This window comes from Trichomycterus rosablanca, chromosome 21, assembly GCF_030014385.1.
Source record: "Trichomycterus rosablanca isolate fTriRos1 chromosome 21, fTriRos1.hap1, whole genome shotgun sequence".
Lineage (NCBI taxonomy): Eukaryota > Metazoa > Chordata > Actinopteri > Siluriformes > Trichomycteridae > Trichomycterus > Trichomycterus rosablanca.
The window spans coordinates 4,380,810-4,406,401 of NC_086008.1; the positions used below are offsets into that span (position 1 = coordinate 4,380,810).

The 25,592-nt window shown below is 41.6% G+C and overlaps 1 protein-coding gene across 1 annotated transcript in view; it reads right to left on the bottom strand.

The window, feature by feature from the left end:
- nos1 (nitric oxide synthase 1 (neuronal)) overlaps positions 1 to 25,592 on the bottom strand; it is a 61,417-nt gene that overhangs the window by 15,018 nt on the left and 20,807 nt on the right. The window contains exons 5-18 of the mRNA XM_063018258.1: positions 23,855 to 23,997; positions 22,000 to 22,162; positions 20,403 to 20,494; positions 18,864 to 19,005; positions 18,287 to 18,426; positions 15,752 to 15,926; positions 12,197 to 12,298; positions 11,437 to 11,631; positions 10,660 to 10,745; positions 8,239 to 8,383; positions 4,716 to 4,820; positions 4,455 to 4,513; positions 3,058 to 3,174; positions 785 to 959 (exon numbers count right to left, since the gene is read on the bottom strand). Coding sequence (XP_062874328.1) covers positions 785 to 959; positions 3,058 to 3,174; positions 4,455 to 4,513; positions 4,716 to 4,820; positions 8,239 to 8,383; positions 10,660 to 10,745; positions 11,437 to 11,631; positions 12,197 to 12,298; positions 15,752 to 15,926; positions 18,287 to 18,426; positions 18,864 to 19,005; positions 20,403 to 20,494; positions 22,000 to 22,162; positions 23,855 to 23,997 — 1,839 coding nt within the window. The remainder of the gene's footprint in view (positions 1 to 784; positions 960 to 3,057; positions 3,175 to 4,454; positions 4,514 to 4,715; positions 4,821 to 8,238; positions 8,384 to 10,659; positions 10,746 to 11,436; positions 11,632 to 12,196; positions 12,299 to 15,751; positions 15,927 to 18,286; positions 18,427 to 18,863; positions 19,006 to 20,402; positions 20,495 to 21,999; positions 22,163 to 23,854; positions 23,998 to 25,592) is intronic.

Below are 25,592 nucleotides of genomic sequence, written 5' to 3' on the forward strand. Positions count from 1 at the left end.
CTCGCCTCATGCAGGTGAAAAGAAGCGGTCGGTACCTCACACGTGTCAGAGGGTGTGTGTGTTAGTCTTGGCTCTCCTCGGTCAGAGTGGAGGTCAACATCAGTGGAGAGTAAGCATAATGCAATCGAGTAATAATGCATAATAGCAAGCAGTCCTGGGTTTGATTCTTGCCCTTGTTCACAGTCTGTGAGACATTTTACATGTTCTCTCAGCCCCCGGGTACTCTGTTTTCAGTAACATTAAACTGGGTCTTTCTACTGAGTGTGTGAGTCTGTTTTGCCCTACATTACATTATTACATGGCCAAATCATGCACATAAAGACACGGCTTGGTGAGATGTCTCAAGTCAATTGGCACAAATTTCCACAGACGCACTTCAAAATCATGTGGACAGTCTTTATATAGCTTCATATTAATGCCACGGCTTTGGAATATGATGGAATATTTCTTGCCTTGCAAGGGACTGGCCAGGGTAAATTTCTACCTTGTGTCTGGTACATCGGACCCACTGCGTCTCTGATCAGGAAGAATCGTTTAGTAAAAATGGGCTAACAAAGCATGCAGAGAAACATATGGACTATAACAGTAATTGTAGAAATACAAAGTGCTTCTATATGGTAAGTGGAGCTGATAAAATGGACAGTGAGTGTAGAAACAAGGAGGTGGTTTTAATGTTATGGCTGATCAGTGTAAATCCATCCAGAATGAAATTCAGCTCTCTAGTCTTCCATTATTCCTTTTAAGTGCAGTAACCACACATACAACACTGAGTAGAATCTAGTACCTTAAAGACTTTTTTGGCCCAGGTTCTGAAAGCCTCCTCTTGGCCGCAGAGTTCGTCTCCTTCGCCCATGCGGAGTATGCGCTCTCCTCCGAGCTCCTCGAATAGCGTGTCCACAGCGTGGGCAAAGGCACAGAAGTGTGGGTAGGCCCGTGAGCCAAGGCCAAACACTGAGAACCTATCGGCATCACACACACATACAAAAACCTCAAAACCACAAAGCCACCGACATGCTGAAGTGTGGGCAGACCCGGCACCCCAAGGCCAGTATCAGCAGATGAGCTACAGGAGCGGGATATGCTCACAAACACACATGTGAAGGCTCGCTGGCCAAAAAACCTGCACAAACCCACTTCAGATACTCAGCTACAGAGCATGGGTGTAGTCAACAGCCAAGCCAGAGATATGAACCGTTTTACTAGCAACTAGGAAACGTAATGGAAGAATTTAGCTTTTTAAAATCTTGTTTTTAAGATTTTTCAATCCTGAAATTGTAGAAACCAATTACGTTACGCTGTATTCTCTATATGTACTAAGTTTTATGTTAGAAACAGGGGTCTATTTGCTGTGACAGTATATTGTCTAAGCAATTGAGGGTTAAGAGCCTTGCTCAAGGCCGGCTTGAACCAGAAACCTTTCAATCCAGTAGACCTTTCTAGTCCAGTACCTTAACTGATAGGCTACATCTGCCAATGCAGGATGTTTTATCCAAGGTAGAACAATCCGGTAAATAACAAAAAGGGGACAATTGCAAATCAATATATAAATAACCAATAAAAGACACAAAAACATCCACAGCCCACAGCGGAGAAAGTGGATAGAACAGGGATAGCACAGAAATGGGAACCGTATATGACAATATGACAGGCTGGTCCGGCTGTCTGCGTCAACTCAATTCTCAGAAAAAGGGACAGACAGGGACCCCTCAGAACGGTGGTCCCCAACCACCGGGTCACAGGTCATTTATTACCGGGCTGCACAGAAAGAAAACACTGCTTGCATTTCCAAAATGCTATCTTTGTTAAGTGAGATTTTCTGCAGTGACAGCAACCAAAACAAAGTTACGGAGTAGACTGGACATAAGGAACACACTTCAGGTGTTATTGTCTCCTATCACCCCTAGGTGGGAGCGTCTGGTTGCAGCGAAAAAAGCCTAGGGTCTTCACTGATTTTCCATCACTGGTGAGTAGTATCATTATGCACTTTATGTGTTTTATTATGCTCGTCGTATAATTTTATTTTAATTCCCAGCGCCTCTGCCGGTCTGTGAAATTATATCGTATAAGAAAACTGTCCGTTGTGCAAAAAAGGTTGGGGACCGCTGTTTAGAACCAGCAGGGCTAACACGTCAGACTGATGTGCCACTTGAGTGTCTGGCTCTGTGGAGTTTACGAAGTTTATAGAATATTTTAATCATTTGTATTTATTTATTTATAAAGGTTTTCATTTGGATTTACAGTATATATACAGTATATATATATATATATCTTCACTGGCTTCCTGTAGCTGCACGCATTCAGTTTGAAACACTGATGCTTGCCTACAAAGCCAAAAATGGACCAGCCCCAAGTTACCTTCAAGGTCTAATCAAAGCCTGCTCTGTACCACGCAACCTCCAAGACACTAGTCTTGCTCGACTTGATTCTCCACCCAGGATTTGAAGAAGACGAGCATCAAGGCTCTTCTCTGTACTTGTACCCAAGTGGTGGAATGAACTTCCCTTGTCTGTCCGAACATCCGAGTCTCTCGCTGTCTTTAAAAAACGATTAAAAACCTTCATCACGTCTTTACTAAGCACTTAAGCTGACTTGTACTTACTTACTAACGCTCATTCATTTCTTTAAAAAAAACAAAAAAACACTAACTTTGGTTCTAACAGAGTTTTAGCAGATTTGTGTTATATGGAAGCACTTTTGTAAGTCGCTGTGGATAGGAGCGTCTGCTAAATGCCGAAAATGTAAATGTAAATATACGTTTTCATTTGTAGGTGGGATAATGTACTAAAAAGGGAGTCATACAGTATGACACATAGGTGTGTCACTCTTGCAAAACACAGATCATCAAATTATAAAAAGAAGCACGTTTGGGAAAGTGCATTGGGAAAAGGATATGTCTTTAATTCCTTTGGGATCAATAAAGTAAGTAAGTAGGTAAGTAAGTAAGTATCTATCTGTCTGTCTATCTATCCATCTAAATTGTATGAATGCACTAATCTAAACACTAGAAAAGTGAGTTTCTCTCAAAAACATCAAAAGCCAAGCTGACATATGCTGTACCTGACATTGGCGAGGGGTCCTGTGCTCTCAAAGTGGGCTTTAGGTTCAGGCTCGTCACTGGAGGACTTCCGGGTGTCTGAGTACGAGGAAACACTGTTGAAGCGCACCTTGTAGCTCCTTTAAAAGACAAGATAAAAATAAATTACTACCGATATCTACAATTTGCTTAAGCCATGCAATTGTAAAAGAGCCTGAAGTGGATCATTTTAACATTAAACAATACATCAACAACATGGGTCACACTGTCCACATCAGTGCTTGAGTCTCTACTTCAAAATCAGCATCTTAAAGCCAAACTGAGGTGTGTTTCCTCCGAGTGTTCCGGTTTCCTCCCACAAGTCCTCGCTCACAAACACACGTGAAGGCTCGCTGGCCAAAAAACCTGCACAAACCCACTTCAGATACTCAGCTACAGAGCGTGGGTGTAGCCAACAGCCAAGCCAGAGGTATGAACCGTTTTACTAGCAACTAAAAAACTTAAACTAGGAAACTTAATGGGAGAATTTAGCCTTTTAAAATCTTGTTTTTAGAATTTTTAAATCCTGAAATTGTAGAAACCGATCATGTTAAGTGCATGTCAGCCGGCAGGCAGAGCTGAGACTCGATACGATGCATTCAAGATCCCAGCTCTGGTGTGCTAGCGTGTGTTTTTACCGCTGCGCCACCTGAGCGGCCTGTTTTTGAAATTCTTAATAAACAGAGTTAAAAAAGTGAGGGAACATTTTGAAGAACCTTCATATTAACAAATAAAATGAAAAAACATGAAATATCTCGTGTTCATTCTATCGACACAGTGCGTCTTTAATTTATTTGCATTTTCCATAGTGTCCCAACTTTTCCTGATTTGGGGTTGTACAAATAGAGTTAATGATCGAATGTCCACACCAGGCACCAGCCAAACATGGAAAAACATCTAAATAAATAAAGACTTGGTGATGCGCTTACAAAACGACGACACCGAGAGCATAAATACACACGCTAATCAAATGGAACACGGACATCAGGTGAACACATTAAAAGGAGGAGGGAAAAAACAAATAACAAACAGACACGTTTCTCATCACTATGGGAACTGCGACGCCAAAATAAGAGGCAAACACCATGACAACAACTGACTCATGATAACCACAATTCTTCTAAATCCTCATTATCACGCCATCAAAAACGTCTTCAAATATAACGTTCAGATAAACAAATCAAAACCGTTTACCATGAGAAACTACGTGACGAAATCTCCAGATCGAGCCCTGTAACCCCCTGTTCTGCTGTTTTATTTAATTTAATTATGACATGAGTGTTCAAGAGTGTCTCCGCAAAAGACAAACTGATTCAGGCGGGCGGATGAGTGGGAGGACGAGAAGAGAACTGCACGCACTCACGTATCCACACAAACTTACTTCCTGTCCTCTGCACTGGTGGTTGGGTGTCTCATCTCCATCAGAGCGGCGGCGAATTTCTGCGTCGTACGAGAGCGAGCGGAGAGAGGGAGAAGGAACAAAGAGTCACTCACCCATCCTACACACTTTTTGTAGTCACATAATCAAAAACACCTTCACAGCGTGCGGCGAGTGCGAATCCCAGCACACAGGAGCGCAGAGATGAAAGAGGAACGTGCCAATAAAGGAAAACAATAGAAAACAAAAGATTCATGCGCTCACCTCTCCGTTCTCCGGTGGGTCTCCGTTGCCAAATGTACTGGTGACCACTAAGACCAGCGTCTCGTGCTCTAGGTGGACTACATCATACTCTTCCATTGACATGACCTGGAAAAATATGGGTTAGGCCCAATATTGCACAACCTGTATACTGTAAAATGTACTTATAACCTCAAATCAGAAAAAGATGGGACAGTATAGAAAATGCAGATTAAAAAAGAAACTGCAGTGTTTCTTACATTTATTTTTTTAACATAATTTATTTAATTGCAGACAGCATGAAACCAAGATATTTCCAGCCCACCTCCACTGACTTTATATATGTTTTTACTTTTTTACTTTTTTTGGAGTGTGTTGCAGGCCTGAAATGCAGGAATGGATGTACGTCTGCTCCGATTGTTTAAAATTCCCTGGAGAAGAGTACCAAGACCAGTAGTTCAGTAGTTGCCCGAGTAATTGGCCAGCACTGTCTTTTTGTTTACATGAGTGAAAGGCTTTGTTTTGTCAGGAGGCTAACTTTGTTCTCGCCTTTTTCTCAGTGTTTATGCTTAATTTTTGCAAGTTCTAGTACTCAGTTATGGCTTTCGAAAGAAAAGAGAAATAGTAAGCAAAAGAGGTGCATCCAGGTATTGCTAAAAAGTTAGAACTTAATTTTATTTACATGTTTTACATTTCAAAGTTCATTTTACTGTTTGTGTTTGTTGTTTGTTTATTAGGATTTTAACGTAATGTTTTACACTTTAATTACATTCATGACAGAAATGTTAGTTACTCATTACACAAGATTCATCAGTTCACAAGTTAATATCAAACACAGTCATGGACAATTTAGTATCTCCAATTCACCTTACTTGCACGTCTTTGGACTGTGGGAGGAAACCGGAGCACCCGGAGTAAACCCACGCAGACAAGTGGAGAACACGCAAGCTCCACCTGGGGATCAAACCCAGGACCTTCTTGCTGTAAGGCGACAGTGTGTTACTGTTTATCATATGTGCATGTTTAGCACTTTTGTGGACCTTAGTGCTCCCAGTGCTCCCCCTTATTAGTCCGTTAAATCGAGGTTCCACTGTATATTAAAAATGGAGAACATGACCAGACAAAACATCATAAGTCTCGGGTTTATACTGTCTGCAATGAAATAAAGGACAAGTAAATGTAAGAAACACTGCATTTCTTATGTGCATTTTCCATATTGTCCCAACTTTTTTTGATTTGGGGTTGTATTACTATAAAGATTGGACATGTGTTGGCGGGGGCGTGTGGTGATCCGGCTCTCCTTGATCAGATCGAGTGTGATATGTGATCATCCATGATATTTGTAACGTTGTTTAAGAGCTGCACCACGTTAGGAGTCGTGTCCCTCTGTGCAGCCTAGTTTGGCCGGCAGATGGATTAATATGCTCCAGGTGGAAGTTCCTCTATAGATCACGACTTTCCTGTCATTCTTACCAGCTCCTTTGTTGGCACACTTTGCATTTCTATAAAGCAGTAATGCCAGATTGTTCTGATCAATCTGGTCCTGATTTCTGCTGATGTAGCATGTTAGCATTCATTTGGATTCTGGAAACTATCCCTCAGTTTTGGGCCTGATGAGGTAGACGCACTTGGAGACTGGATTACCCCAGTGGCAGTGCCATATCCACCTAGAAAACAACTTCATGCTCTGGTGGTGCCAGTGGTAGGGTAGAGCTTCATTCATAGCCTAGCAGACAGATCCTGTTCTGAGAGCTAATTTGTTGCTAATTTGTTGTTTGTAATTTGACATCCAGTTATCAATCCTGGACTATCCCTGTTCTAGCCATTTTCTCCATTGTGGGTTGCGGATGTTTTTGTGTCTTTCATTTGCTACTTTCTAATAATTTGGACATGTATTTATTTGCGACTGTTCCCTCTTTTGTTGGTGGATTTTTAGTCAAAGTTTTGTTTATACAGGTGTGTGGGATTTACCTCACTTAGCCTCGTTATAATATTCCAGCATCTTGTAATGTTACTAAACAATTGTCTGTTCAATGGAGTTTTGATCAGGTAACTGTGAAGGAAAGTCCTTAAACTATTATGGTTGTTGCAAAGCTTTAAGTTTTTTTCAATATAGTATTGAAAGCATTTTCACCAGTGCTCTCAGACTTTTGGCTCCCGTTGTACTGTACCTAATATTAAACTGAGTTATTATGTAATTCATCTTGCATCGATCCACTGAGCTGTATTTATAATACGATGATGTGATCCTTTGGCAGAGCTTGTAGCAGAGTAGCAAAGACGAACACTTCGCTCAGCAGTTTAACGAGGTGCTAATTTGCTGTCACAAAACTAACAGTGACGACGTGTCAGTCTGTGACATGTTGGATTCTTTCCAGACATGACGAGACAACCAAATCAAAGAAATAAAAATAATAACATATAGAAGAGATAGACATCAATCTTCAAGTCACCTGCATCTAAAACGCTGTGGAAAATCGTTGTGTATTCTGTTAATTGCACCGCTGAGACGTAGCCAATCATGTCTGTGTAGGCTGGCTGGCTGAGGACCTCAGTGGAGGTGGGTTAGTGTAATAGATAGCAGCCAGCCAAGATCTCTACTGTTACACATGTCATTAAATAAATCCTTATATTACACCAAAGAATCTTAAGTAAAGCATAATACATTTTGTATAAGATGTAAACATCACAGTTTCTCCCTCTCACACTTTGCCAGCTCATTCCGATCCAGTGTTCCAGACCGTGCAGCCCAGTATCACAGCTATGGAGAAATGCCAGCGTGCCAACAAAAAACTGGCAAGTGTGTGAGAGAGAAACCTTAATATATAGAAAAACCTTCCACATGGAGCGGATTAACGCCTCTGTGTCTCCTCTGCCGAACTAAATTCAGCAGCTATTACGTTATACCTGCACCTGCCACCTGATGGCCAGTGTGTGTATGGCAGTTTGTGACATTTCATACCCGTCCAAGTTTCCCCTGTCTTTTTCTCATTTTTTAAAGCTCTAACTGTGGTTTGGTGAAGTCCTACAGGCTTAAAAAATGACTTTACTTTTAAGGTTGAAATATCTCAACAACATCAACCATCACAGATGTCCAATTAATTACAAGGGATCTTCAAAAAGTTTCCACATTTTTATATTTTGGTTATAAACAGTGAGGGTGGGAGGAGTAGTTATCGCTCGTGTCTGAGAGACTGAGAGAGCTTATAGTCCGGATTTAGCTCAATCTGATTTCTACCTTTTTGGATGCTCAAAGAAGCTTTAAGGGGAAGAAGATTTTCATGTGATGATGATGTGAAAGCAGCGCTGCATCAGTGGCAACAAGCTCAACCAAAACCATTTTTTGCTGACGGCATTAAAAAGTTTTTACGATGCTGGGAAAAACTCATCGGAAGGTGATGATGTAGAAAAGTGATGTTATTTGATTATGAAATTCTTAGTAAATATAGTTTAAAAAAGTGCGGAAACCTTTTAAAGAACCCTCATACATTTGTGGTCAGTTATAAAATACACTGTTGATTTATGGAATGGTGAAATTTTCTGTTACCTTTGCATCGAAAGCGTGCTTGAAGATCTCACAGAGGGTCTTTGCATAGTCCTGTGATTTGCCCGTCTCTGTGGCGAATAAGATCGTGGCCTTGACTCGCTTTGCCATGGCCTGTCCCATCAGCTTAGCGGAGAACTTCACAGCTCTATAAAACACACAGGAATAAAAATTCTTTCAGAATTAATCAGAAGGTCATGTGATTTAGATTCTGTATGCATGTTGTGTGTCTTAATTAAACACATACACATACATACATTAACATTGTTCATTATTATTTACAGGTTCAGACTGGAAACCGTATGTGAATCTAACTTCAGCAGTCAGGTTTCACAATGAATACTATCAGATTGAAGGTGTGGGCTGTAGAGGTGCCCTGTTTTATAAACAGAACAACAATTCTGTACTATTGCTACTCTCTCGTAGAGTAAGCATCATGCAAAGATCACACCCAGTGCACAGTTGAGAGACTTTTATCTTGAATACTGACCACACTGTTCCACCCCCAAAATATCACAGTACCTGTATGCTGTATATGATACTGCTGAAGTCAAAGCTTTAAATACACTTCTATGGCACTACTGCCTTGATGCCAATGATTCCCATAACACTTTTTGTGACTGTATAATTACAACAAATTCTCATTTGGCAAAAATAACAGGGTCACAATCTAAATACAGCAAGAATCATTCATTTATTAATTTAGTCGTGTACAAAGTAATAAAGCAATAAAAGACATTCTTTAGATTTCACTAGACCTCGCATCTTTTCTTTAATCCAAATAAATAGGGCTAGTTTGACTGAACCTGTTAAAAACTTATGGACGAGTGTCAAGGGTTATAAAAAACCCAAAACATGATGCTCAGAGTAAATTTGTCCTAATCTGGGTTGTGGTGAATCTGGGGCTACCCTGAATGAGAATAAGTAGACTTAATGCATTATTACAACCTGGACAGTTGTAGCCTAGAGGCTAAGATACTGGACTATTAATTGAAGGATCACTGGTTCAAGCCCCACCACTGGCCCTTAACCCTCAATTGCTTAAATAATATACTGTCAGTCGCTTTGTATAACAGCGTCTGCTAAATGCTGAAAATGTAAATGGACAGTCCGCTAATTCACCTACTGCATGATTTTGGAAGGTAAAAGGAAACCTGAGTAACCAGAGAAACCCACAAGGACAGAAAGACATGCCCCACATGTCAAATTTCTTACCATCACTGACTGAAGGTGCAGTCTAAATCAAATCCTTAGGACTCTGGATCTAGATAAAGAACCTCACCTCTGGTCATTTTTGTATTTTGCTCTAAATTGCCTCCAAATATAATGAAGTGAGCGAATGTGCGAGTTCTGAGCGGCACCAGACCCAAAGCGACCCGTACGATAATAAACCAGCTTTTCTTTTATTCCAGACAAACTGTATTCTACATACAATTGTTTGTCAACAGGAAACCTGCCAGCCCCCCCACCCCCACCCCCCTGGAATCAATCTACCTGCATCCTGTCAGCAATTACACTCAGGAAAGCAGAAAAACAGGAAAGAAAAAAGGCTTGATTAGCTTCTTAGAAATAATTAAGTGAGCTACACTGCTGTTCTGTATAATAAATACAACATTCAAATAAATATTGACTTCTTTAAATCCTTTTATTCCCTCTGTTGCAATTCTCTTGTCACCTGTACCACCCTATTCTGGTTTTCAGACTTTCATCCGACACTCATAGAGAGCCATACAGCACACAGAGCGACATGCTAACTGTGTTTATACCCTATCGCTAATGCAGGCACCTCGACCGGACAGCAAAGGTCACAATTATGATCACGAAAGCGGCAGTGAATTCGACCTCCTCAGTAGCGCTGCCTGGGATTCTCAGGAGTGTTGAGCTCATGCATTAGACCTTTCAGTATGTGTGTATGTGCTGCACGCATCAAGGCGGTTAAACGAGGGACAAAGGTGAGTATGATGGCAGTCGAGTGCTTTATTAGCTCTTTTTCTAAATACAGGAGTTTATTAGAAAAGGGCTGTTCAGGCGCCCAGGTGGCGCAGCAGGATATTCCACTGGCACACCAGCACAGAGATTCTGAACTCCTCAGTTTGAAACTCGGCGTTGCCACTGGTAGACTGGGCGCCATCTGGAGGGCATAATTGGCAGTGCCTGCAGCAGATACTAATTGGCCACCGTATCTGCAGGGGTGGATCTTCATACGCTGTGTAAGGACTGTGTATGGACTGGCAGAAGAGACGCCTGTGCAGAATGCATGAACGAGTAGAGAAGGGCTGTACATGTGTCGGAAGAGGCGTGTACAGCGATGTGCTCTCCTTGGATGCAATCCCTCAGCAGCGGAAGACAAATTGAGTGAGCTAAATGGAGAGGAAAATGGGGAGAAAAGGCATAAAAAAAAGAAAAGCGTCGTTGATAACTCACTTAGCGAGCTTCTTAAAGCCGATGGCTCTTTTCTTGGTGGGGGTGCCGTTCACTCCCTTCCATACATACGTATTCCATGGATCAGTCTGAAGAAAGAGAAAAAAAAACACTGCTAAGCATAAATTCTCTGCTTGCACTTTTGTGGTCCTTTTCTGTTCCAGCATGACTGTGCACAAAGCAAGGACCATAAATCTTTGGTTTGATGGGTTTGGTATAAAGGAACGTCAGTGGCCTGCACAAAGCTCTGACCAGAACATCACTGAGCACAACTGGGATGAATCAGAACATCGGGCCTTGATCAATGCCTGACCTTGGGAATGCTATTTTGATCAAATAAGCACAGATTCCTACAGACACCCTCCAAAATCTTGTGGTAAGCATTCCTAGATAAGCAGAAAGTGGTTGAAAAAGAAGAGGCCTTATGATCAGGTGTCCACATACTTTGGCTATATGTCATAGTATATAGATATAATACATAATAATAAAAATATATATTCAAAGAGATATTATTTAAAAGATTTATAATATAAAAAAAGCATAATACCTAAAAGAAATCTCAAATTCCAGACAGTAACTGGAAGCAGGGCTTAAACCTGAGTCAGTGGAGCTGTGCAGCACTGTTCTTGCTGTACTTGCATGCCCACCATAGGGTTCATATACTGATAAAATGGAATCATATTGGGCAGTAAGGGGTTGAACAGGTCCAGTTACATGCTGTAATGATTTGAGCATGTTCTCCACATGTCCTGTGCACAAAATATTTCATTCTGTTGGTACCTGGTATTCGAAGGAGGGCGTGAGCCGATAGTTGAGCATCTCCTGGTGGAAGACGGGCGTTACGCTGCCTGACATGGGAGGGACGATCCACACCCAGTCCCCTGGACATCCACCTCTCACCCTGTACTCGTTCTCCATGTGCTTCATGAAGGACTCTGTGGCTGAGTGGTGGTCCACTATGGTCACATTGGACATCTGTACAGAACAGAATATTCAAATTCAAATATTCAACACTCTGAAAAGGTCAGGATATACGTATTTAGATACACAGTAGCATTGTGAAATTCAGAGAAATAAACCTAATGAACCCTGTTCCTGGAAAAGACTTGGACATATTGCAAAATGCCAAAAGAAAAAAACTGGACTCTCTACTTTGTTCGTTCTGTTTAGAGTTCTCAGGGCCAGATCTCCTCTCAGATGGACCAGCAGTGGAAACCTAACCTAAACAATACATATGTTCACGGTCCTTCCTAAACTCAGTGGGTTGCAAGAATCAAACCTCCTGGGTTCGATTTCCAAGTGGCGCCATCCAGGTCCTTTCTGTGTAAAGTTTGCATGTTCTCCCCGAGTCTGTGTGGGTTTCCCCCCACAGTTTAAACACTTAGGTAAGGTGAATTGGAGATACAAAATTGGCCTTTGACATGGAACTTGAACCGATGAATCATGGGTAACCTGTTAGTACCTGTCCTGTCATGAATGTAACCAAAGTGTAAAATGTCACCTTAAAATCCTAATAAAACAAACAAACCCTTTTCAGTACCTGGTAACTGTAGAGAACAGCAATATTGACCTCCACCAGCGCCTGGTCCTTCCACAGAGAGGATGTCTTTCTGGTGTCCAACCCCATCATGTTGGCCACTTCCTGTTATAGCAGAAAGATGCACTGGTTTGAATCAATAACATAATATAATATAATATGTATGATGATGTATAAGTAACTGAATACTGAATATCTAATACGATTATTTTCTTCTCAGGGTGGTACAGAGACAGTTTGCATCACAGGGGTCCATATTGTGTCACTTGTATTTTTTGTTATTTGAATTCAGCATCTTGTCATGATTGTTGGCAACATTTATGTAGCAGTGACTTTACAGGAACGTACAGCTATTGAAAATGTGGTGGACTGAGTAGCATTTTATAAACTTTATCTCACTCTCATCACATGAAAAAAAAGCTTGACTTTAAAGTTACTAGATTAGGAGGCGCCCAGGTGGCGCAGCGGGATATTCCACTAGCACACCAGTGCTGAGATTCTAAACTCCCCGGTTCGAATCTTTACTTTGCTACCGATCCTCTGGGCACCATCTAGCGGGCAAAATTGGCAGTGCCTGCCGCAGACTGTCTGCTGTGCGGGAAACGACTGGAATAAGTGGGCAGGGTCTTCAAACGCTGTGTAAGGACCCTTGTTAGCAGGACGAGGCGCCTGCACAGAAGTGGATGAGATGAGGCACGGGCAAAAAAGAAGGGGTTGAGGACTGTGGACGCGTCAGAAGTGGCATAGAGCAGGCAAATATACCCTCCTCAAACACAGTCGGGATCCCCAGCAGCGGAAGACTAATTAGCTACGCTAAATCAGGAGAAAAATACATAAATAAATAGAATTTTGTTTGACTAGATTACAGATGCAAACAGCTGCACAGAGTTCTGATAATGCCAAAATAATACAGAAATAGGAGGTCACACTGAAGGAGCATCACTTAGAGTTATGGTGGTGAATATGAAACATGAACCAATATCATCAGCAAAGAATGAATTATTATAGCGACAGTTTAAAATGTGAGGCAGTTTTAAGGAACCAGGTGCACCTTATGGTGAAAACACTGGTCTGTTCAGCTAGAGCGGCTTCTGTCAGACCCCGGTACATATACAGTACAATGCTTTTCTTTACTTCCTAACATGGTTGTTAAATATCTCATCGCACTCATGACTTTGCTGGAATGTATCTGAACGCCGATGCAGATGAGGACGCCGGACATTAACGTGAACGAAGGGGGGGGGGGGCTGAGCAGCATTTCATAACCTTCATCACTTCCTCCTCCACATAATGGTTATGGAAATGAGATCGGTGAGCCTAAGTGGAGCGTTGCGTCACGAACGCGTTACTTTTTACCTACAAGCACCTCGGTTCTATTTCTGATTTCATGCATTAAAGCAAGTGTTATCTATCATACCTGCACTCAGGTCTTACAGTCCTGCATAATGGATCAGCTCTGATTCGGTGCGAATTAAACAACAAGCGGCTGTGTGTTAGCATCTAGCGCTAATGCTACGAATGCTAGAAATGTTTCAAGTGTTATAGTACAACATGAAAACATTGTGAAGAGAAAAAAAACACATTAATATTGCTAAAAAGAAACGGTTAATCACTACTGAGTAGTTTGGTAATAATTAGGGATGTACTGATGCACCACAAGACAGTTAAAAATCGATTCACATGTGTAACGATTTAAATCAGTTTACATGTATAATGAATCGATATTCACTTTAAACAGCAGAGGGCGCTGGAGCTATTCACCTCGCCTGGTTGACGTCACTACAGGGTTGCCAGGTTCGGAATTTTCCAGCCAAATGTATTTATGTGAGGATTCTTTATTTATTTGTATTATTCATTTATTTATTTCATGTGGGATTTATTTCATTTCATTTTTTATTTTTACACAAAAAGGGAAATGTGCAGCATTGTTTTGCATAGTTTGTACCTACCTCAGAAATAAAAGGGCATTCATTATTTAGATAAATAAAAGATAAGCACAAATACAGTATTTTATTTTATTTTATATTTTATAAAGGGAACTAACAAAAGGAAACTTTGTCATAATTTGTCTTCAATTTAATTTTGTTTAAAAATTGGTTTGAAATCGTATCGTGATCCCAGTATCGTGAATCGCATCGTGGGTAGAGTGTATCGTTACATCCCTAGTCATAACAGTGGTAAATATTGTAATATTAAAGGGTTCATATACTTGCTTGCCTTAGAGAAACTGATGGACTACAGTCAGTAATTGTAGAACTACAAAGTGCTTCTATATGGTAGGTGGAGCTGATAAAATGGACAGTGTGTGTAGAAACAAGGAGGTGGTTTTAATGTTATGGTTGATCGGTGTATAACAGTGGATTGAGGTACTGGACTAGTAATCAGAAGGTTGCCTGTTTAAGCCCCACCCCCACCAGATTACCACTGTTGGGCCCTTGTGCAAAGCCCTTAACCATCATTTGCTAAAATTAGGATGAAAGTGCCTGATAAATGCTGCACATGTAATGGAAATGTGTTTTAATAATGCATTCATAATAGCTTATAACTGCACTATAAAGCAACAAGCACATACTGACCAGAAACAAACCCTGAAACCATATTCTGTACGATCTTCTGTACGATCTTCTGTACGATCTTCTGTACAGTCTTCTGTACGATCTTCTGTACGGTCTTCTGTACGATCTTCTGTAGTCTTCTGTACAATCTTCTGTACGGTCTTCTGTACGATCTTCTGTACGATCTTCTGTACAATCTTCTGTACAATCTTCTGTTCGATCTTCTGTACAGTCTCCTGTACGGTCTTCTGTACGATCTTCTGTACAGTCTTCTGTACAATCTTCTGTACAATCTTCTGTTCGATCTTCTGTACAGTCTTCTGTACAGTCTTCTGTACGATCTTCTGTACGATCTTCTGTACAATCTTCTGTTCGATCTTCTGTACGATCTTCTGTACGATCTTCTGTACGATCTTCTGTACGGTCTTCTGTACGGTCTTCTGTACGATCTTCTGTACAGTCTTCTGTACAATCTTCTGTACGGTCTTCTGTACGGTCTTCTGTACGGTCTTCTGTACGGTCTTCTGTACGATCTTCTGTACGGTCTTCTGTACGGTCTTCTGTACGATCTTCTGTACGGTCTTCTGTACGGTCTTCTGTACAGTCTTCTGTACAATCTTCTGTACGGTCGTCTGTACAATCTTCTGTACGGTCTTCTGTACGGTCTTCTGTATGATCTTCTGTATGATCATGATCGACTGCAGCACTGCTGATATTTTCCATTCATTCAGACTAATACGAGGTCATGGATTAATCGCTGTGAATAATGCATTCTAATGGTTCACATTATCATAATTCTGTATTAGCGTTTTGTACCCGAGCTAATGGATTACGCTAATATCAAATCAAGCAGTCATTGTGCTAACGATGACCCGGCGGGATAATATTGGGATTTGTTTAAACCTTTAATACAGAGTGCTGTGCTGGCACAATAATTATTAATAATAGCTGATTACTGTGTAAATGTGAAGCTTTACAGCTCTGTGGTTTTTAATTCGAGTACCTCCATGATGTTGTAGCGCGAGCTGTCACAAAAGTCCCGCACGCCGATCTCCGTACCCATGTACCAGCCGCTGAAGGGGCAGGCGGTGAACTCCAAGCCACCGATCTCCAACAGCATGTTAGAGACGGCGGGCAGGCCGTACCACTTCAGGTTTAACTCCTTAAACCACTCGAACCTAGTAAAAGAGGTAAAAGTTAAATTAGGGTTCTTTTCTTTTCATTTTCATCAACCACTTTCTGGTCAGGGTCCCGGCTGGCACGATTCCACATGGAAACACAATGCAAGTGCAAGCCAGGAATACATATAGAAGCACTTTGTAGTTCTACAATTACTGACTGTAGTCCATCTGTTTCTTTGCATGCTTTGTTAGCCCCCTTTCACCCTGTTCTTCAATGGTCAGGACCCCCACAGGACCACCACAGAGCAGGTATTATTTAGGTGGTGGATCATTCTCAGCACTGCAGTGACACTGACATGGTGGTGGTGTGTTAGTGTGTGTTGTGCTGGTATGAGTGGATCAGACACAGCAGCGCTGCTGGAGTTTTTAAACACCTCACTGTCACTGCTGGACTGAGAATAGTCCACCAACCAAAAACATCCAGCCAACAGCGCCTGTGGGCAGCGTCCTGTGACCACTGATGAAGGTCTAGAAGATGACCGACTCAAACAGCAGCAATAGATGTGCGATCGTCTCTGACTTTACATCTACAAGGTGGAGCAACTAGGTAGGAGTGTCTAATAGAGTGGACAGTGAGTGGACACGGTATTTAAAAACTCACAGCAGCGCTGCTGTGTCTGATCCACTCGTACCAGCACAACACACACTAACACACCACCACCATGTCAGTGTCACTGCAGTGCTGAGAATGATCCACCACCTAAATAATACCTGCTCTGTGGTGGTCCTGTGGGGGTCCTGACTATTGACGAACAGCATGAAAGGGGGCTAACAAAGCATGCAGAGAAACAGATGGACTACAGTCCGTAATTGTAGAACTACAAAGTGCTTCTATATGGTAAATGGACAGTGAGTGTAGAAACAAGGAGGTGGTTTTAATGTTATGGCTGATTAGTGTATTTAGACTAAAACAAAATAAAAACACCAACTTTTACCAGACAACGTATTAGCACACCTGAATACCATGTACCAAACCACCTCTTTATTTCAGCTTCCACCATCTAACAAATCCATGTTCTTCTAATTTAACCATCATCTAATGCATCATCCAGCACAGGCTGCCAAAATCTTCCATTATCAACATCAGCACCTGCATCACTCAGGTATTTTACAAATCACCAGTTTGGCTTTTAGCTTCTGCTGAGCATCTGCTCGACGCAGAAAAGCTTCTTGCTAAATAACTCGACAGAAACAACAGTGTTACACCTGCACAGTATTTTTACAGCATTTAGACAGAGAGAGAGAAAATAAACTACACACGTCAACTTCACTTATACAATCCAATAAAAAAGAAAGATTTATTTTAAAGACCCGTGATTGTAGATTTTGTGGTTTCAGTCTTGTTGTTTTACAATTTATTCATTTATTATATACAATTTTTTTGTGCATTTTTCCCAATTTTCCTCCCAATTTAGTCGTATCCAATTATCCAATTGCATTTCCTCTCTACTGATGCTGATCTCCACTGCTGATTGAGGAAAGCGAGACTGACACACGCCCCCTCCGACATGTGTGCAGTATCTTTTCACCTGCACGAGGCGAGTTCATACGTGGATCAGCTTTGTGTACAGAGAGCCACACCCTGATCACATTATCCCTCGACTCTGTACAGGCGCCATCAATCAGCCAGCAGAGGTCGTAATTGCATCAGTTATAAGGTCCAGGCTTCCCACACTGTATGAACAACAGCCAATCGTTGTTCATGTAGCCGCCCAGCCCAGCCGGACGGCAGAGCTGAGTTTCAAACCAACGAGTTTGAAATGTAAGCTCTGGTGTGCTGCCGTGTTTTACCGCTGCGTCATCTGAGCGGCTTGGGACCAGTATTGAGAGCGCACCCTCAAGTGCACCTTTCAATGACTAGACTGTTTCAGCTACACCCCTCCGAGATCAGAAATTGGACCTAACAGTATTTTAAACATTTTTAGGTAAATTGCAAGTGGCTAGGGGGGTGGAGCTGTGGTCTCACGGCAAGAAGGTCCTGGGTTTGATTCCCAGTTGCAACAGTCTTGGTCCTTTCTGTGTGGAGTTTGCATGTTTTCCTTGTGTTTGCATGGGTTTTCTCCCACAGTACAAAGACATTGCACAGACTAACTGGAGCTACTAAAATCACCCTTAGGTGTGTGTGTGCTCTGTGATGGACTGGCAACCTACACAGGGTGTTTCTTACCTTTCAACCCACCGCAACCCTAATTACAATAAAGTGGTGGTAAAACGGACAATGAATGAATGAATAAAAGTGAACACCCTCCAACCCAACACAAGGGGGTGACTGAGTCGAGGGGCAATGCGTTGATCAGGGTGTGGCTCTCCGTACATAAAGCTGATTTCACCTGCATCATGTTCCACATCTCACTTACTTTGGATGGGTGATGTTGACTTCCAGTATCAGATCATCTGGGATCTCGAACAGCTCTGGATCGTTACCACTGGCTTGCAGCAGAAGGGGCAAGACGTCGAAGCGTCCTTTGGGAGCCTTCCATCCCTGCTGTATACAGATCTAAACAGTCGTACACAAGCACACACACATTATTAATAGCAAACAGATTTTTTTTTGTTCTCGGTGAAAATAGTGCTCATAAAAGCGACATCATAAACTTCCAGCAGAGCGGATGATAGATATTTAGTCTACATTTCTGAACTTTCTATAAATAACCGGATGTTTTTTCCTGAATGCCGCCATTTCTTCCTGTCATAATTAGCAAAAATGATGCACCAGATAATCAGCCCAGCCGCGGGGGGTTCGAAGGCACACGCTGTCTTTCAAGACACATGAGTTATAGTCTTTTAATCATTTTCCATCTCGCAGTGCTGGTATTTTTCATTCTTATTAAATAGATATGATATCACAGGCGGATTCCTTGATTTCTTTTGTTTTTTTTAGGAACTCGCAGAAGGTCGAAGATCTAATAATTGAATTTTGAAAGGCAGTCGTACCTCAGTAAGCTCCACAGAGGCAGGATCACCCAGCACGGAGCCGTCGGGCTGTTTGTAGCCAGCGTAGCGGATCAGCTGGTTATTCCACACTCGGAAATCATGTTTCCAGTCCGTCCTCTGGGGGAAGATGGTGATAGCCGATCTGCAGATAAGATCAGAGATCTGAAGATAACGGTGATAATGTAAAAATTCCCTGGACAGATTGCTAAGACGTAGAATTCTCCTAATGACCGGGGCAGCCAGTACGGCAAAAAGAAATAAGTATCACTTAATGCTAAAATGGCATGCACATGTCCTTGCTAAATATTACATTCATATTAAATTCATTCATTCATCTACTTTCTTATCCGCTTATTCAATTAGGGTTGTGGGGGGTGCTGGAGCCTATCCCAGCTTTTCAAAGGCACACAGTAACACCCTGGACGGGACGCAGGGCAGACACACATTCACCTATAGGGCAATTCAGTGTCTCCAATTAACCTGACTGCATGTTTTTGGCCTGTGGGAGGAAACCGGAGTCAGGGCTTTATGCAAGTTCCTTCACACCAATCTTATTAAATCATGTCTTTATTAATGTGGCTTTGTGCACAGGGGCCTTCCTCAAACTGTTGTCACAAAGCCAGAAGCATAAAATACTTTTTTTCTGTCAATAATTTGTATACACCAATTAACAAGGACTGTGGCTAAAACAGCTGATCTAAGTAAATAAGAGGGGTGTCCACATACTTATGGCCCTATACTGTATTCGGAAAAGACATGTTAAGACCGCAGGTATCTGTATTACAACATCTGGGTGATGTAACGAGGGGGTCACAGGACATTTCAGCTTCAGGAATGAAAAACGTCTGAGAGAAGGTAGATTAAAAAGTCCTGCACCTCTCTCATCTATCAGTGTGTAGCCACCCACTGAACCTTCTCAATCTCAGCGCTGCCAGCCTGTGATCAGGGCGTAACGAAGCTCTGATTAAGGTGAACACCAGGTAGGTGCCGGGTACGATTAGGCAGTGCTCTTGGTGGCTCTGCAGTGGCAGCAGAAGAAGCTCTCAGTTATGGAGGAAAGATGGAAATACAAACAGAGGAATGAGACAGGACAGTGGATGCCTGGCATATAGCTGGAGGGTAAGGGAAAAATGTTTATAAAGGTGACAGAAAGGTTGAGGTTAACTGACAAAACAGGGGTCCATTTTTTTATTTGGATAGGAAAATATATCTTTAATGTGACTGTACAAGTACCAAAAGATGTTGTTTGGAACAAGCCTGTAAATTTACCTTAACTAAAATTTAAAGGTAAATTTTATGAAAGTAAAAGTAAAACACTTTTACAAAATAATAAGTAAGCATCTGCATAGACATGAAAGCAAAGCTGAAACGTATATAGGTGGAAAAAGAGAACAAGATGAGGTGAATAATGTTGTTTCCCAAAGAAAATCTGCTCTGACATGAGGGCGAGATAAATAATACACAAAATGGCAGAAAGAGATGAAGTGGATGATGTTGGAATTGTTCGTAGGATTAACAGATCCAGTTACTCCCACTCACCTCAGATTGCCTTTGTTAGTGGCGTATTTGATGTGATTGCAGATGTAGTTAAACATCCCGTGTGCTGTTGTGCAGTCTCGAGCGTCAAACACCTAAAAAAACAACTCAGCTCGTCATCATAATCACATAATCACCGTAATGCCATGTTTGTGATACAGCTCGGTCTCAACCGTGATTATAAAGTGACTGGATCTGAATTACTGGTTGCCAGATTGAAGACTGTAAGACCTAAAAGTTCTTTTCTATGGTGGATTGTCCATTTCAGTAGTGAAAATGTTCCATAATGACAGTTTTGTTTAGCTTTTTGTTGTCATTATGTACCACTAAAGCCATTTGTAAGAGAAAACACTGGAGAAACACGATCTGTTATTGTCATGGTTTGTGTTTCACAGCTATTACGGCCTCATTTTGGCAGCATGTCTTTACGGTGGCATTAGCCTATTAGTCTGCCCAGCTTGGTTTGCTAGCCTGTCAACGAATGCCCTAAATGCCAGAGATTTCCAACATAAGGCATTATAATGTCTGTGCTTTGCTACACACACTCATAATGCAAAATATCACAGCAAAAAAAAAATAGAAGCAATCATAGAAGAAAACAAAAATCACACCTTAAAGCAGCTCTACAGTACTAATATTACATTTATTTATTCATTCATTTATTTACTGTCTCTTTTACCACCGCTTTACCCTCGTTAGGGTCACAGTGGGTCTGATTCACTGGGTGAAAGGCAGGAAACGTGTGCTTTGGATTCACACCTGCTCCCGAATATACAAATGCCGGACAAACAAACAGCATTAAAAATACCAGAGCGATGCTTACAGCTGACATTTAGCCTGTTATCTACCTGATGTATGCGACAGGTCAAAGGATTTAGAACACACCTATATATGCAATTTCTATTGATATTTACAGAGATTAATGTCTCAATGTGCTCTGATTTAATCAATAGAACAAATAAACAACTACAGATGGACAAACAATGTATGACATTTTGTTAAAACTGAATCTAAACACTGATTTATAGGGCGAAAGGCAGGAAACACCCCGGACAGGTTGCCAGTCCATCACAGGGCAAACACACACATACGTAGTGGGACTTTTTTTAATATCTCCAATTAACCTGACTGCATGTCTTTGGACGGACACGGAGAGAACATGCAAACTCCACACAGAAAGGACCCGGACCGTTCACTTGGGAATTGCTGTGATGCAACAGTGCTACCCATCGTGCCGCCCACTTATTTTACATGAATGCACTACATAGGTTCTAGACTGTCATGCGTTGTGCTCTATTTAGTAAGTAGAGGGTGGTGCTGTCGCCTCACAGCAAGAAGGTCCTTGGTTCAATTCCCAGGTGTGGCGGTCCGGGTCCTTTCTGTGTGGAGTTTGCATGTTCTCCCCGTGTCTGCGTGGGTTTCCTCCCACAGTCCAAAGACGTGCAAGTGAGGTGAATTGGGACTGGGTTTGACAATAAAGACATGAACTGATGAATCTTGTGTAACCAGTAACTACCTGTGCTGTCATGAATGTAACCAAAGTGTAAAACATGAAGTATTGTAGTTACACTCATTACACTGTAAAGCAGCAGCCGGTTACCTGTAGTTTGGACCACTGGATCCTTCCTACACAGCGGGCAGCATTTCGCCAAGCGTGTTTGGCCCCGTATATCAGCTCTGTGTCCTTAAGCTGATACGTTCCAGTGGTTTCGATCTCTTTCTTCACCTCCTCCAGCCGATTGACGTGTGCTTTGGATTCACACCTGCTCCCGAAAATACAAATGCCGGACAAACAAACAGCATTAAAAATACGAGCGATGCTAACACCTGACATTTAGATTTAGATTTATTTATCTATCTGATGTATGCTACAAGTCAAAGGATTTAGAACACACCTATATATGCAATTTCTGTGGATATTTACAGAGATTAATGTCTCAATGTGCTCTGGATTCATCAGTAGAACAAATAAACAACCGCAAAGAAATTTTGTTAAAACTGAATCTAAACACTTTTCACAACAGGCTTGCAGTCATTCTTACTTCAATAGAAATCACACACTGTTCTGAACGGTCAAGATGCCCAAAGACATTCTGTTCTTGTTCTCTGTAGTTATGCCACTGGAGCCTGAAGGTATCATTTGGGTCAGTGTCCTGCTAGACATAGACCAGAGGGTATTGCACAGTGCTGCATAAAGCTCCGGTAGCCAGTTTGGGACATGATTCCAGTCACCCTGTTCAAGTCCTGACTCTAAATCCAGCAAGTATAAGAATTACAGACTTTCATGCCTCCCACATTGACAGCTGGTGTCACACACTGAGGAACCATTTCTGTGCAATTTCTGCAATATCAATATGGACAGATGGACAGACAGACAGACAGACAGAGACAGATAGACAGATAGACAGACAGACAGACAGACAGACAGACAGACAGATAGATAGATAGATAGATAGATAGATAGATAGATAGATAGATAGACAGAAAAATAGATAGACAGAAACAGCTAGACAGACAGACAGATAGATAGATAGACAGGTAGGTAGGTAGGTAGGTAGGTAGGTAGGTAGGTAGGTAGACAGACAGACAAAAAGATTGATGATAGAAAGACAGACAGACAGACAGGTAGGTAGGTAGGTAGACAGACAAAAAGATTGATGGACAGACAGACAGATAGACAGACAGGCAGACAGACAGACAGACAAAAAGATTGATGGACAGACAGACATATAGATAAATAGATACATACATACATACACAGATACAGACAGACAGACAGATAGACAGACAGACAGGTAGGTAGAAAGACAGACAGAGAGACAGACAGACAGATAGACAGGTAGGTAGGTAGGTAGACAGACAGACAGACAAAAAGATTGATGGACAGACAGACAGACAGACAGACAGAGACAGACAGACAGACAGACAGACAAAAAGATTGATGGACAGACAGACAGACAGACAGACAGACAGTTAGATAGACAGACAGAGACAGGTAGACAGACAGACAGACAAAAAGATTGATAGACAGATAGATACATACTGTACATACACAGATATAGACAGACAGACAGACAGACAGACAGACAGACAGACAGACACATACATACATACATACATACACAGATATAGACAGACAGACAGACAGACAGACGTTTGGGGCCACTGAGCAAAGTTTTTAACCCTGAATTGCTTGAAATGTATTCAGTCATAACTGTAAGTGGTTTTGGATAAACGTGTCTCATAATTACTGTACATGTTCATATACTTCAGTTGCATAATAAAGCCATTCGTTACTTTAAAAAATGACATCAAGTTCTGGTTTTTAGTAACCCAAACTTGTCCGTATCCCTTTTTTAGGTTAGCCTTTAAATATTAACTGCTTAAATATTAAAACTAAGTAGAAAATGTGCATGTTCTAAAACTTTTGAACAGATATGTACGTGTAATCGTACCTTTTGATCGATGTGTAGTACTGGTTGATAAAATCTGTTGCCAATGTCAGCAGTTCTTCTTTGGTCTGAACTTCGTCTTGTTTCCCTTTCACATTTGGCATCATGATTGAGCCCATACACACTCGATCATTGCAGAGTGGCATCTGGAAACGACAAGTGCTCAATTATTCATTTATTATAAACTTCCTAATCTTTCTTTGCCTCTGTTGGAATAGTTTGGAATGTGTCGCAGGTTACAAGTTTGTAAGTAGTGTTTATTTATAAACACAAGATTTTCATTTGTATCTGTGGAGATTCATGCTTATTCAGTTATTAAAGTATTTTAGGGGTCAAATACAGATGCTGGACAAGAAGGTCTGGTTAGCAATGCATTCCAAGGGTGTTTACTGAAGGCCACGAAGTTCATCTACATCAAACCTTTCAACCTTGTTTAAAAAGACACTGTTACACTCTTTATCCTGGTCAGGGTCATAGCAGGACTGTTATCACTGGGAAACACTGGGCGCCGTAACGAATTGGCTACGTCAGTGGTCCCCAACCACCAGGCTGCGGACCAGTAGCTGTCCGTGGGTCATTTATTACTGGGCCGCACAGAAAGAATAAATAATAAAGAAAATAAAGAATAAAGACCAGACACAAATACAGTACATGACCTATGATAAATGCTAATCATTACATACATGAACAAGACAACTAATCAAAACCAGGAGCAAGAACCAAAATCATCACAGGACAACAATCAAAGATTCCATCCAAACGCATAACGATCCTAACAAGCCAAAAGCATAATGTGACAAAACCAAACCAAAATAGCCTCCACCAAATGATCCACAGCTGCTTCCTTAAATACCTTAAGCATTTCACCTGAAACGAGGAGCAGCTGTGGATCATTGGCTACAGTCAAATCAGAGTAGAGGAGGTGTAGGCTTGATAACCTAAACAAACCACACCTTACACATGTGCTCCTGGAGAGAGGGGCGTGGCACATAAACATGGCTCCAGGAGCAAAAAGAGGCTTGAGACTTTTTCGTGACAAGAATACCCTGGCATAATAAATAATCTACTGATAACACAACCTTTCTAAGAGCTCAAATTAAAAGCTGCAAGAGCAAAACTGAACTCCGTCATCGCCCGGAGCAGCTCATATGGCCATCTTAATAAGGTCGGATATGAAGTGAACCGTCGCTTTGGCTAGCTGCTAATCTGGTCACCAGATGATCAGCTAAATTGTTGAGGCCGGGCAGAAGTTTAATGGACTGGCAGAATGCATTAGCCTGTACCACCCACTCAAACTGATCAAGCGTTCAGAGCCTCAGCCCACTGACCCCAAGTCTTTGGCCGAGAATTATTTCCTTGAAGCAAAAAGTATGGAACACAGCACCAAGGCCTAAATTTAGACCAATGACCAAATACCAAGAGAAGATGATTGTTTTACTCTGGTCTAGGACCATGTGCTCTAAGGCTCTAAGGTTTGGGAGGGACAAAAAGGGGTCATGTCTCCCAAAGAGTGAAAAATAAACCTTTTCAATAAATCCTGCTCAGTGTGTTTCTATATTTATTGGAAAATGTGTCATTATTTCAAGGTTTTTTACACATAACACCCAGCGCCTCGATAGCAAGACGCGACCTGCTCCGTCACACTGAACTGAACTTACAGTCTGCTGTTTCTCTGACTCCTTTCACAGTATGACACCTCCCCGTGTGGTCATACCTTCTATATTAAAGTGTTATCCAGAGG